Below are 12,914 nucleotides of genomic sequence, written 5' to 3'. Positions count from 1 at the left end.
CCTAATACGATATTGTTGGACTCTTTTCAATAAAACTGTCTCCATGTCGCTGACTGGCACTTTGCTTGTCCAATTTCCAACACCAGTAATGTAATATATTTATTTTACGAAAATTATGCTATATTCATGCTGCTTTATGCATGACCTTGTTAGATTTATATTGCAGGACCGTTGGGTTGAGTACATGATTTACACGCTATACTAGTTATTATGTATTCTGCTTCTATTTTGATATTTGTGGCATGAAGTGGATATATTAACAGAATTTTATATTGTTGCAGGCCCAAAAAGCCAAAGAAAAGGAAGAGGGTGAGCAACTTGTTGACAAGTTAGATAGTGACTGTTGTTCCTTCATTCCCAAGCAGCTGAACCCCAAATTTGAAGATAAGTATGTAACTGTTAGCTATTCTATGTTGCCAGTTTCTTGCCTCTGTCGCGCTCTGTTTTGGCCTCATACATCCTTCTTGTCTTTCTGCAGTTACATTAATGGTATTGACTATGATCCTGACTGAGAGAAGGAACAGCTGAAGAAGCTGAAAAAGCGCGTGAAGAGTGAGAGGGAAGGGGCAATACGTGCGATTCCGGAACACAATAACTTCCTGGCTGCCGCGAAAGATTATAGGATGAAACAAGAGCAATCTGAAAAAGTATGGTAGAATGGTGGCTCTTCTTCAAGAACAGGAACGTGGTTTTAAATCTGGGCAGCTGGGGAAAGGCAAGAAGAGGAGGAGGTGACATTTCTCTGCGTTTATCCAGTGTAAATACATACTAGCTATGCCTGCGGCACGCCGCGCCCGTCGATCAGTCGTGACTATATAAACAATAGAGCAATAAATAGTCATTCGCTAACAATTAAAGCAAGGCATGACAATACATAAAATAGTTGAAGATGACAAAGAAGTAGATTTATTACAACCATTCAAATGCATGGACACAAACAGAACTATTAATATTGGCACACCTCTAACAAGAACTACTTATTGAAACCATATATAGCTCACCCTACATACCGGGCTGTACATGGAGATACAAACACACTGTGATAAGAAGTCGGAAGCAGTTTTCGCTGGAATGGTTCATCTATTATTCTAAAAATAATTATACATTCAATACAATATTTATCAGTTAAAAATGTATTATAATTTAAAATAATACACATATTTGTAAACGTTTAATTTTAGAAATTATTATTTTAATTATACAAAAATATTAATCTATTAATCACAGGGGAAGTTCAGCAAGAAGTAGCTCTAAAAAATTACTATTAATCTATTTGTACAATCTGTCGTTGGTAAACCAGGAAAACAAAGGGCATGCGCACCACACCACTTCATAATTATGAAGAGACTAATTTGCTCAGTAGATCACCTTGTTTTTGGATGACAGATCTATAGTATGCATATTTCTTTCTTTAAAACGATTTACAGTATAAGTATGCCTATTATAGATGTGTATATAGTATATTTCTCTTTCTGTACGAAGATCTATGAAACCAGAGTCCTAGCTCGTATCAAGTGCCCTCGGACACTCGTATGCCGCAGCTACTTCATACACATGAATCAGCACAATACTGTCGGTAGGTAACTAATAACTGTATTTTCTCATATCAGCGAAGCAACAATATCATTTACCATCCACGTCTTTGGGCAGGACACATGTCAGCGTAACCGCGCGGCCGTGGCCCAACAGCCACCCAACCCCACAACACGTCGTCAACATGGCCATTCACCTTCAGCGATCTGTGCTTTGCGGCAGCGTCATGACGCGCTCCTTGTTTGTCGCTGTTTTAGCGACTCCGGTTCGGCAAACTTGCCCTGCATATATATGTCCCAACTCACAGTCGTTAGAGTGAGCATTGCGTACCGTCGATAGTGCGTGCGGCAAGTGAGCCGTGACCGCATTCACCGTCCCGGGATCCAGCGCGCCGTTGAACCTGGCAACGGTGCTCTCCCACAGCCCCGCATGCTACCTCTGACGCGGCAAGCGTCTTTCGGACCCGTGGAGCGCGCATCCTCCAGCATGGCCGTCACGCTGCCACATAGGAACCCCAAACGCCGTCGTAGGCGACGGAGGAGCCAGAAGCAGAGGCGACATGGCAGTGGTGGGAGGTGTGCACGGGACGACGTTAGTCTTGCAGCGAGTCCCCTAGACCGACACTGGGCAGAGGGGAGGACACGAGTGAAAGAGCCTCGCAGGCGCAATCCACCTCGCTTGGATCTGGCCTCTCGTCGGAGGCCGCCAAGATCGGCTGGAAGAAACTCGTTGTTTCTCTGCGTGGCGTGTAGACTCTAGAGAAGGCAACGCTGGATGGCGTAGGAGAGGGAGGGGAGCAGCACACGCCCATGTTACCGCCGTAGCCGAACACCTCACACTGGTATGCTGCCGCCGACCACTGCTCGGTCGCCGTGCCACTGGCACACCGGTGCTGTAAGCGCTGAAGTTGCTATCAGAGTTGAGGCGCACGAAGCATAGCATGTGGCCACTCTCGCTGTAGTTGCTGCTATAGGCAACGACAACGGGGGCGGAGAGCGTGCTGTCGATGAGAAAGACGATGCGTTGGCCTGCATCTTAATTTTTGAGCGTCCGGGAGCTGAGCGTCTTGTTGGCGATGAAGGTGGAATTGTAGCCGTTGTTGAAATAGGCGATGGTGGCGGAGCCGGTGATGGCCCACATGAGCGTGAGGTTGCCGGTGGCCTTGTCGACGGTGAAGATGTAGGGGCCGGATGTGAGGTTCATGCCGGAGGCGTAGCTCTGCGACATGATCATAGTGTTCGTGGGGTGATCGAAGGACTGCCACAGGACGCCCGCCACGTAGTTCTTGAGCACGAGGTTGCCGCTCTTGGAGGGCGACGGCGGTGCCGAACGACCAGGGCACGGCGCTGGAGCCATTGACCAGCTGCGGGTCACCGATGGACGACAGGCGGAGCGAGCCCCTAGAGTCGACGGGCGCGCCGTCGACCGTGGACCAGACAGAGATCCCACCGGCCTAGATGACCGCGTCGACGAAGAGCGACAGCGCGTCCGGGGACGCCGCAAAGGCCAGGAATAAGGTGGAACTCGGCGACGACCGCGCGGCCGAGTTGAAGGAGCAACAACAGGGAAAGCCCATATTTATAGGAGCTCGAACGCAAAACCAATTCAACCAAAAACATCTCGATGCGAGACGCCCAAAACGCGTGGCCAAAGCGGCAACCGCCTATACATGCAGACCATCGACGCACATGTCACGAATGAAAGCAAAATTGTAAACGGCCGCTAATGTGGCACTCTCAACAGAATACGCTAGAAAAGACAGGCTCATCTGTGGAGGGAGACGCGCGACACGGACACGCATGCATGCAAGATAAAGCAAATAAGGAGGGAAAAAATAAACAAAGCGGTGGCCGGGGATGGACATGCAGATCCAATCGCAGAAATGTTGGTCAAATCAAACACATGTTGAACCAATAGCAAACTGGTGGTGCAAATCCAAAGTAAAGTGGTAGAGGCACCCAACGCATACATAAAAACGCGAAACACGTTGACAAAATTTACAACAAAAAACTACAGTCACCATTAATTTGTACCCCACAGTAGCCCAAACTAATGCACGTGTCCTCATCCCACATATTCTCAAGTTGCTTTCACCCAAGTGGGTAAACTTCCCCGGATATAGGGGCTTGGGTATGTATCGATTGTGATGATGTCGCAGTTCAGTTGGTTCACGCCCTCCCTGGGTACTGGAGATGGATAGAGGCATGTGCCTGGAGATAGCACATGAAACGATCTAGTTCTCTCCTTTGTTGATTTCTTCTTGTAATCAGTGTTACCTGTGAGATGTGTCTGAACCAAACATGATCCTCTTCCTCACGTCGCTTTTCCAAAATTAACGGAAAGACATCCTTTCACTAACTCTGTGAGATGTGTCTGACCAAACATTCTGTCTGTCTCTAAACTAACTCTGTATGCTCATATTTCAAGAGAACCTCTGTTTGCCATCGTGCAAGATACATCTCCCATACCGATCAATAACAAGATGTATCAGCCAAGACCGATCACTGAGAATAATTTGTAATAAGAACCAAAAGCTTGACGGTACATCGTACTACCTAATTTAATGAGTAGTATTAAGTCGATCCGATGGTTAATATGATTCGACTCAAAGGATAACTTGGTAATTTTCTATTAGACGTATGCTTAGATTTATCCTTTCACGTGAATCAAATAATACTGGCCTGGGTTGGCCTCGGCCCGCCATGCCGTCTGCAGCTAGACGTCGGCGCCACCATCCTTCATGTCGTGTGCGGCTAGCCGTCGGTTGCCGTCACCATCCTCCATGTCGTGCGTGGCTAGCCGTCGGCCGCCACCAAGTCCTCCGCCGAGCCCTTGAGTCTCCTACACCATCCTCCATGCTGTGTGCGGCTAGCTGCCGGACGCCATAGGTCCTCCGTCATTCACTGGAGCACCTGCCCCACCATCCTGATGCAGGCCGCCCCTCCGCCAGCTGCACATCCTTGCTTTTTTGACAAACATATTTGATTGATTGCAAACGTGAGTACTCCGGTACTGATTCATACGCTGATTGATTTCTAAGTATGCTTGTAATCTGCATCGTTTCTGATTGCTTTGGGATTTGAAGTGGCATTGGGCTTGGTCGAGGTCTTGAGGAGATTGACCTGCAGCCTAACAGCGGATCTGAAGCTCCCGTTGAGAATTTGTGGCAGTCGGTAGCACCCAACAGGCATGGAAGCGATTCAGGATTTCATGGAATGGTTGGATTGGATCGACTCTGACCTTGGAATCTACTCGCCAGCTTGTTTTTAGAGGAACTGTTGTTAGATTTATAATAGTGAACTACCCAAAGTGCCCCTAAATCATGAATATACTGCCAGATTTCTTCGGTAGTATTGCTTAATCTGGAACGTTAGATTGAAAAAATAAACGGTTCAAAATAACTTGATGTACTGTAAAAGGTCTCTAATAAATTGGGGCCGGCATTCATTAGGAACCTCTTATTCTTTGCGCTTTGATAGACGAGTACTAGATTTAAAGTCGTGTATACCGACACTGCCCAAACCTCATTTACATGTTACCGTTCTTTCGTATGACATTTTCTACGATAGGTCCAGTGGTATGACTATGGTGTTATAAATCTTAGTGCTACCTTCTATGTTGATGGTTAAGACTGGAACTATTTTGATTCTAAAACGAACCCGAACTAACACAGAGGGAATATTTCAAATACAAAGCAAGGTTGGTATAGACCTAGAAACTACAGAGTTGCATGGTATGCACAAGAAACATACTTGGACATGTCAAAACTCAGAAAGACATTGCAAACAAAATGGCGGAATCAAGCAATTCACTATTTGAGATAGAAAAGGCTACAAATGAGGTACTCCACATTATTATTATGTCTATTGGCACAAACCTGCCTGAACAGGTGTAGGAGTTAATTGCTAATCCAAGAAATGATATTTAGTTCCTTCCACCGACGCTCAGGATCGTCCCTTCCATGCATGACATGTGTCCTTTGATGTGAAATGCTAGTAAAATGATGGAAATTAAAATACATATCGAGGTCCAATTCGAGTTTGCTCAACAAAGGGTAATTTAGTGGTATCCACCACCACCAGATCCGGATCCACTGCCTCCACCGCTGCCAGTTCCGCCATCCTGGCTCTCACCATTGCCGCCACCCATGCCACCACCAATTCCTGTAGCATAGCCTTCGCCATAAGAGCCAGTGCTACCAGTCTGACCAGCGCCAGACCCAGCACCAGATCCAATTCCAACACTTGGGCCTTCAGCGGCACCTCCAGTTGCGCCGCCACCATTGCCACTTCCTCCTCCATTTGCAAAGCCTCCAGAAGTGTCGTCGCTGCCGGCCTGTCCAGCGCCAGTGCCCACACCACCTCCATTTCCGTTGTTACCGCCACCACCACCGTTACCACTACCGCCAGCATCAGAGTAGCTGGTACCATCAGCACCGGCAACAGGAGCTGGTGCGTTTGACACACCACTCTCACCATATCCCTTGCCAAGGCCAGATCCAACTCCAGTTCCACTAGACCCATTTGCACCACCACCTTCGCCCCCGCCCCCGCCCATACCATCAGCATTGGCATAACCATTACCACTAGGAGCCGACGCAGATCCACTCACACCGCTACCAGAGCCATAGCCGGATCCGGAACCAGACCCAGATCCACCCGTTGATCCTCCTCCGCCACCAGCTCCTCCCCCTCCACCAGATCCCTTGGCAAAGTTCCACTTGTTACCCCAATCTCCACCACTCTCACCATATCCTAAGCCTCCACCTGACCCAGACCCTCTACCATATCCACTCCCACCAGACACACCACCGCCGCCTCCCCCACCACCACCACCACCTGAGGCACTGGAGGAGCCAGCGAGCATCCTTGCAGCATCGGCAAATCCAATGCTCACAAGGACAACGAAGCCAAGAGCTGCAAGCTTGGTGGTGGTAGCCATTGTGAGTGATCGAGCTGGTGGAGTGAGACGAGTTGGGTGCTAAGAGTAGAGAGGGTTGGCTAGGTATATATAGTGCTGGAGGGGAGGCCGTGCATGGGTGCTATATATTACGGCGATCCGATCGAGCAGAGAGGGTTGGCAAGGTATATTCGATGAGAAGTTTCCTATGATCATAATGCCAGTAGTAACGTTGACTGTATATATCGATCTAGATCGATTAGCCGCTAGCAATGTAAATACGCAATTGCCATGCAAATCCCTCTCTTGATTCCAGTCAGTAATTTATTGATTGAGGCAGACCAGTTAGCACAGCACTAAACAGAGAAGGCCTAACAAATTAATTAACAAGATCGAGATTCCCATGGCCTGACATAGACATGTGAAAGAACGCGTAAGTGTTGATCCCATCTGGGCATCAAGATGGAGGCCTCACCTGGATCCATATGATCGATGTAGCTAGGCGATGCGATCACACGTACGTACGTACGTACGTACTGGACTCGGACCGGATCCTGCATTTCACCGAGTTAAGTTAATCTTCTGGCAGTGCAAATGATGAATTAAGCATAGTGTGTTTGACTTGGATTAGCGAGTTTCTTGCGGCATGTGCATCGCCGAAACACCGCGGCCCGGCGGCGACCTAGGGTTTAACCCGTTGTCAACAACTTTGACTGAGCGAGTAATGCACTCTGGTTCTAGTCTAGGCGCGTGCAAATTTACAACAAGATATGTCCGTCGATTGGTGAAAATGGAAGTGTCCAAGTTGACCTAGGATCGATCGAGCTCGTTCCGGGGCCTCGCATGACGAGGAATGTGCCATGTTCACTGGCGGCCGGGATCCCATCTGAATTTAATTTAATATAAATGGTTCGATTACTAGTATCGATAATACTCCATCGCGTTTCGCAGGTCTGACTTCCGAAATTAATGCACATGGTCTCCAAGAGTCAAAGGGCAACGCTAGCCACCGGCCGCACCCAAACCGTACGATCAAACAACAGAGAGCCACATGATCTCTCCTCTTAAAGCTTTTTTTTTTTGTTGCGTGCACTCGCAGAAAAAGGCTCCCGCCGCACTGCCATGGACAAGGAGACGACCGGCCTCGATGCACCGCCGGGGCGCCGTCCTTGTCTCATGCGTGTCTCGTCAGCTCCACGGATGCGGCAGCGTGTGCTCGTGGCTGCAGCTCCGGTAGCGACGGTCGCCAGTCGCAGCAGGTTGCTGGCCGGAGCAAAAATGCCTGTCGGACGTAGCAAACGGGTGAACCGGTGCCACCGCCTGGTTGTAGCGTTGATGGCAAATCTCTGCGATTCCAGCAATACCCGATGCCGGGTGTAGCAATTTGTGTCGTTGGATGCAACTCCAGCAGCCGGTTCCCAACACTTAGTCCCACGTGATTTGTAGCATTTTTTGCCGCCGGTTCCAGCACATCACATAGCTGGTTCCAGCATGGGCGAACGCCGGGTTGCCTGCATTGCGAAAAGGTCTCGACCACTATTGCGAAAAAGGGCATTTTGCAATTGCAACAAGGCTCTTGTTTCAAAAAGGTCTCGACCTCTATTGCGAAAAAATTCTGCAACAAGATATTTGCTGCGAAAAATTTCTGCAACAAGAAGTATATTGCAAAACTTTCCGCAACAAGACCTATGTTGCAAAAAATACTTATTCGTGTTGCTGCAACAAGCAGGATTTATCACAGGCGGACTGCAACAACACATTTGTTGCAAAGATGATTGGTCGCGTGGGTAGAACGGACGACCAACCGCGGTTCCATCCAATGATCAGGGAGGCGGTCAATCTTTTTCTATTATTCGCCGGCCGACGCGTAGCGTCGCCTTATAATAAAAGTCCGTATGATTTTCATACGACTGAGTGGGAGAGTTGCGCGAGCGAGCAAGCTGGGGCGACCGGCACAAGCTTCGGCCGGTCGCCCGGTCAGAATCATTTGGCAAAGTTCAAACACATGTACGCCTATGAACAGGTCTCGACGATGACTAACATACCCTCTTCATCCAAATATATAAGGTATAATACATTTTTTAGGTTGCCTTTGACCACAGGTTTAAACAAGAATATGTGATGTGTATGTCATAAAAAGGATACCGTCAAATTCATATGTGAACGAAGTTTCTAATAATACAATTTTCATATCATACATCTTATATATTATTAACGATATCAATGGTCAAATACAACCTTGAAAAACATACTGTGCCCTATATATTGGGATGAAGAGAGTATATGTATCAATCTTAGGCGTGGGGGGTGGGGACTGAGGGTATTGGTGTCAGGGTTGATATCGTGGACGACCACTCCAAATACATTTACTGAAAGTCATTGTTTGTTTTCTTTACTTTTATATTGTTTTTTTTGTGATGAAATCTGGGATTTTATTTCGGGAAATGATTCCCTTCGACCGACTGATCTCGTGCGAGCGTCCGCCACCTCCGTGTCCAATAGATGGGCTCTTAATCAGACGGTCAGGAGCTAACCCATTTGTGTTCACATTCTACAACTGGTCTGTTGTTTCATAAAGTGGTTATGCAACTAAGCCCTTTGTTGCAAACCGACCAGGGGTTAGATCCTGCAGCGGCTGGGACTATGGAGAGTGACGGCATCTGGGACTACGAAGGGCAGCGGCACAGGCCTACCGGGCAGACCCCCTGCGGCAGCGACTATGATGGGATCTCTGCTGACGGAGCGGCGGTGCTATTGATTTGTTGTGGTTGGCGGTGACACGCTCGACGCAGGCGACGGCAACGTTGTTTCTGCATATTTTCTCATTTTAATTTTTTCTGCAACATTACCTACATTGCAAAAGTTCTCCCACCACATCATCGTTGTTGCAAAAAGAAAAAGGGAAGACGGAAAAAAAATTTGCATCACGACCTATATTACAAAAAAAAAAAATCCCGCAACACAACATATGTTGCAAAAAAAACTGCAACATAATCTCTATTTGTAAATGTTTCCGCAACAAGCCCTCTATTGCAAAGAGAAAAAAGACGTTTGGTCGCTTGATTGTGTCAGATCTCACGGCTCGTGAGGCGTAAGATCGGCCAACCAAGATGTAGCAGCCCCCCTTTTATTTCAAGGGAAAGAATTACAATCGGAAGTTACAACATCGAAAATGCGGGTAGGGTATTCTAAAAAAAAGAGGATGCAGGGAGGGCGTTGACAAAGCCAACACGCAATGCTCCACAGCGTGCACCCTAGATGAGCTGGACCATGAGCTACCTATTTTTATCATGCGGAAGTTTTCTAGGAATAAAATGCCGTGCTTCAGTATGAACCCTGATATCAAGGACAAGGTGTTTGTAAGCAGAACGGGAGAGCGATCATGAGAGAGAGAGAGAGCAGATAGCGCCCAGCCGAATATATTGGACGGCTACTGGGAGGTCGGTCCACTTAGTGAAAGAGCATCCCTTCCACTATCCCATGTTGTTCTTGACTCAAGCACATATGCATGTCAGATCCTTTCCAAGTCTACTCCTCGCCTCTCGCACCCCTCGCGTCGCCTCCCCCCGGGCGACGCCAGGGGCCCCAACCCTAGCGCCGCCAGCACCTCCCCCTCCATCCCCTCCTGCCGCCGCTGCCGCCGGCGTGGGCCGCGGTGGCGGCGGGCCCGGTGCCGAAGGTCCTGGGCGGGGGGAGGCGGCGGATCCCATCTGAGGCGGCGGGGGCGGCCCTTCTCATGAGATCCAACAGCGGCGGCTAGGACGGAGTATCCGGGCTGTGCGGCGGGGGCCCGAGCACCATCGCCGGCGGAGCGGCAGACCTGCATGGACGGCGGCGGTGGCAGCGCCCCATCCGGCGAGGTGGGCTGTCCTGCTCGTGATGGTGACGACGACTACTGCGGATCCAACGCCCCGTTTGGATCCGTCGCGGGGAGTCCTTTCGCCGACCGGCGGCGCGTGGAGGGACCGGAGAGGAGATGTCGGATCTCCGCCGGAGTACCGACGGCAACATACGTCTTCGTGGCGAGGTTCCGCTCGGTTCCAGCCAGCCACGAGGTCGGGAAGACGTAGCTTCCGATGAAAATAGCGCCAGACTGTGGTCTTGGCGGACGATGGCGGCGTCTCAGACGTCGTTTTCTTCTGGAGGCATCGTCGTTGCAGGTCTCATCAACCTGATCGGGAAGTTCCGGGGGAAATCCTAGATCTGGATCTACCGGATCGAACGATGACGGTGCTATCGGTATCGTTCTCCCTCATGGGGGCATTGTTTTGGAGCGAGTGCTGGTTGGAGGGGACAAGAGGAGGAGTGGTGTTTCATCTGCTCCATTGATGATGGCGGATCTCGGCGGCGTGGCGCAGTGGAGAGTCGGCGCCTGATGAGCAGAGATGGACTCGCGCAGGAGGGTGACGCTGCCTGGCGTCATGGTGGTGACGGCGGCAGTTGGACCGGCCAAGGTTGATGCAGCAGTACAGCTCTGAAGATGAATTCGTGGCAGGTGGCTGCGGCGGCCTCATACCCGGCATGGGTCCTGGTTGAGAAGCACGCCGGACTGGTGGGTGCCCATACCCGGCAGGCGTCCTGGGTGGGACCTCAAGTCTTTAGATGTTTAGGTTTGGTTGTGTGGTCTGTTTGGTATTAGGCCCAGACTTTCAGCGCCCCTACATCAACTGGATAGGGATAGCGACAGTTGTTGCTTAGTTTGGTGGCTTTAGACTTATTGTTGTATGACTCTATACGGTCTTGTGTTAATAATTAATAAAGTGGCCGTATGCATCGTACAGATGCAGAGGCCAGGGGTCGTCCTCCTTTTTAAAAAATAATAATAATGCTTTGTTATGATTCAAATTCAGATCTATATCTACCACCTTAATAATATAGAGAGATGTGTTTCTCTGATTCTTTTTGGTCCGTTCACCTATATTTTATTTTTTTAATTATTTAGATATTTTTCTTTTCGAGTCGAGGTGGTACTAATTTTTATACAGGCTTTGTCCCAGATAATAATATGTTTCTGCTATTGTGCTCAGATAAAAAAGGTCCGCCTTCCGCAGAAAGGCATTTTTTCTTTTGCTGCAGTTAGAAATTGAACCTACTACCACACTTCATATTCCTTTGGTGTCTGCCAACTTTTGTTTCGAGGGATGAAAGACTTTATTCATTCATCGAAAACCACAGATTATGGGGTTGAAAGATTTTATTCATTCATCGGAAACCACACTTCATTTTTGTTCGAGACAATGAAAACCACACTTCATATTCCTTTGGTGGCTGCCAACTGATACTTGTCTGTGACCTTTTTTTTTTTTGAGTAAACCTTGTCTGCGACCTGGGCGCCCGAAACCAAGGAAACAGGCATACCTTTTGGGTTGGCCCATGCCCGGGGCAGGACAGGCCTATTTTTTATTTCTTTTTCTGCCTTTTTTCTCTTTTGTGTTTTTCTTCTTTAAAATACTTTCGGATTTCAAATGTGAGTTTGAAAAAAAATGTTTGCCTATTCAAAAAAGTTCATGATTTTGAAAAACAATGTTCGGAAAAAAATCATGATTTCAAAATAAAGTGTTTGTGTATTCAGAATATATTCGTGACTCTTGAACAAATAATCATGAATACAAAAAATTTCAAAATAATTTCAAAAATGCTCAGTAAGTTCAGATAATGTTCACGAAATTAGAAAATCGTTCCCATATTTCAAAAAAGTTAAGTTATTCAAAAAAATCATTCAATTTAAAAAGTTTGTCGAAAGAAAAAAAGTTTCGTGATTTTCAAATATTGTTCCCGCATTTAAAATGCTCATAAATTCAAAGACATTTTACAGATTGAAAAAATGTTCACGATTTCTAAAGAATGTGGACAATTTTGTACAATGCTTGTGTATTTGGAAAATGTTCATGATTTTAAAAAGTTCTCACAAAGAAAAAATATCCGATTTTTTTTTACAAATTTCACAATTTAAAATAAAAAAATATTTATTTCAAAAAAATATCACGAAACCCAAATAGTTCATCAATTTGAAAAAAAGTGCGTGATTTTCAACCAAGTTCACAAATAAAAAAACATTTTTGGGTTTGGAAAAATTTCATGAATTCCAAAAATTTCACAAGTTTGAAAAAAGTTCACAGATTAGAAAAAAGAAAAAGTAAAATCATAAAAGGAAATGAAAAAGGAAAGAACATAAAAGCAAAAGAAAAACAAAAAAGCATAAATAAATAAAACCAGAAGAAAAAGAGAAAAGGAAAAACAATAAAGCAAAATAAAAACTAAAAAAGAATAAAAGAAAGAAAAACAAAAATCTGGTGGGGAGAAAAACCCGAATTGGATCGGCCCATAAAAGAGGTGAGCGACCGGCAGGTATATGCGCTAGGTCGCTACCAAGTGACCTATGTGCCAAATAGGAAGCACACCTATTAAATAGTACCACCTCGCCTTCTTAACAAGAGCAAGCTAAAAAGTATGGTATATTGATGGCTTTTCTTCAACAACAG

At 47.0% G+C, this 12,914-nt stretch overlaps 1 protein-coding gene and 1 pseudogene across 1 annotated transcript; both read right to left on the bottom strand.

Annotated features, from left to right (window-relative positions):
• Positions 1-1,472: 1,472 nt before the first annotated feature.
• Positions 1,473-3,109, bottom strand: LOC119283846 (annotated as a pseudogene).
• Positions 3,110-5,324: 2,215 nt separating this feature from the next.
• LOC119289404 (glycine-rich cell wall structural protein 2-like) lies at positions 5,325-6,493 on the bottom strand. The gene has a single exon (XM_037568738.1). It carries the CDS (start codon positions 6,472-6,474, stop codon positions 5,593-5,595), a length of 882 nt encoding a protein of 293 aa, XP_037424635.1. The 5' UTR covers positions 6,475-6,493; the 3' UTR covers positions 5,325-5,592.
• Between the last annotated feature and the right edge of the window lie 6,421 nt (positions 6,494-12,914).

Source organism: Triticum dicoccoides, chromosome 4A (genome assembly GCF_002162155.2).
Source record: "Triticum dicoccoides isolate Atlit2015 ecotype Zavitan chromosome 4A, WEW_v2.0, whole genome shotgun sequence".
Classification (NCBI taxonomy): domain Eukaryota; kingdom Viridiplantae; phylum Streptophyta; class Magnoliopsida; order Poales; family Poaceae; genus Triticum; species Triticum dicoccoides.
The sequence above is the reverse complement of the archived record's forward strand: the minus strand, read 5'-3'. Positions and strand labels throughout refer to the sequence as shown.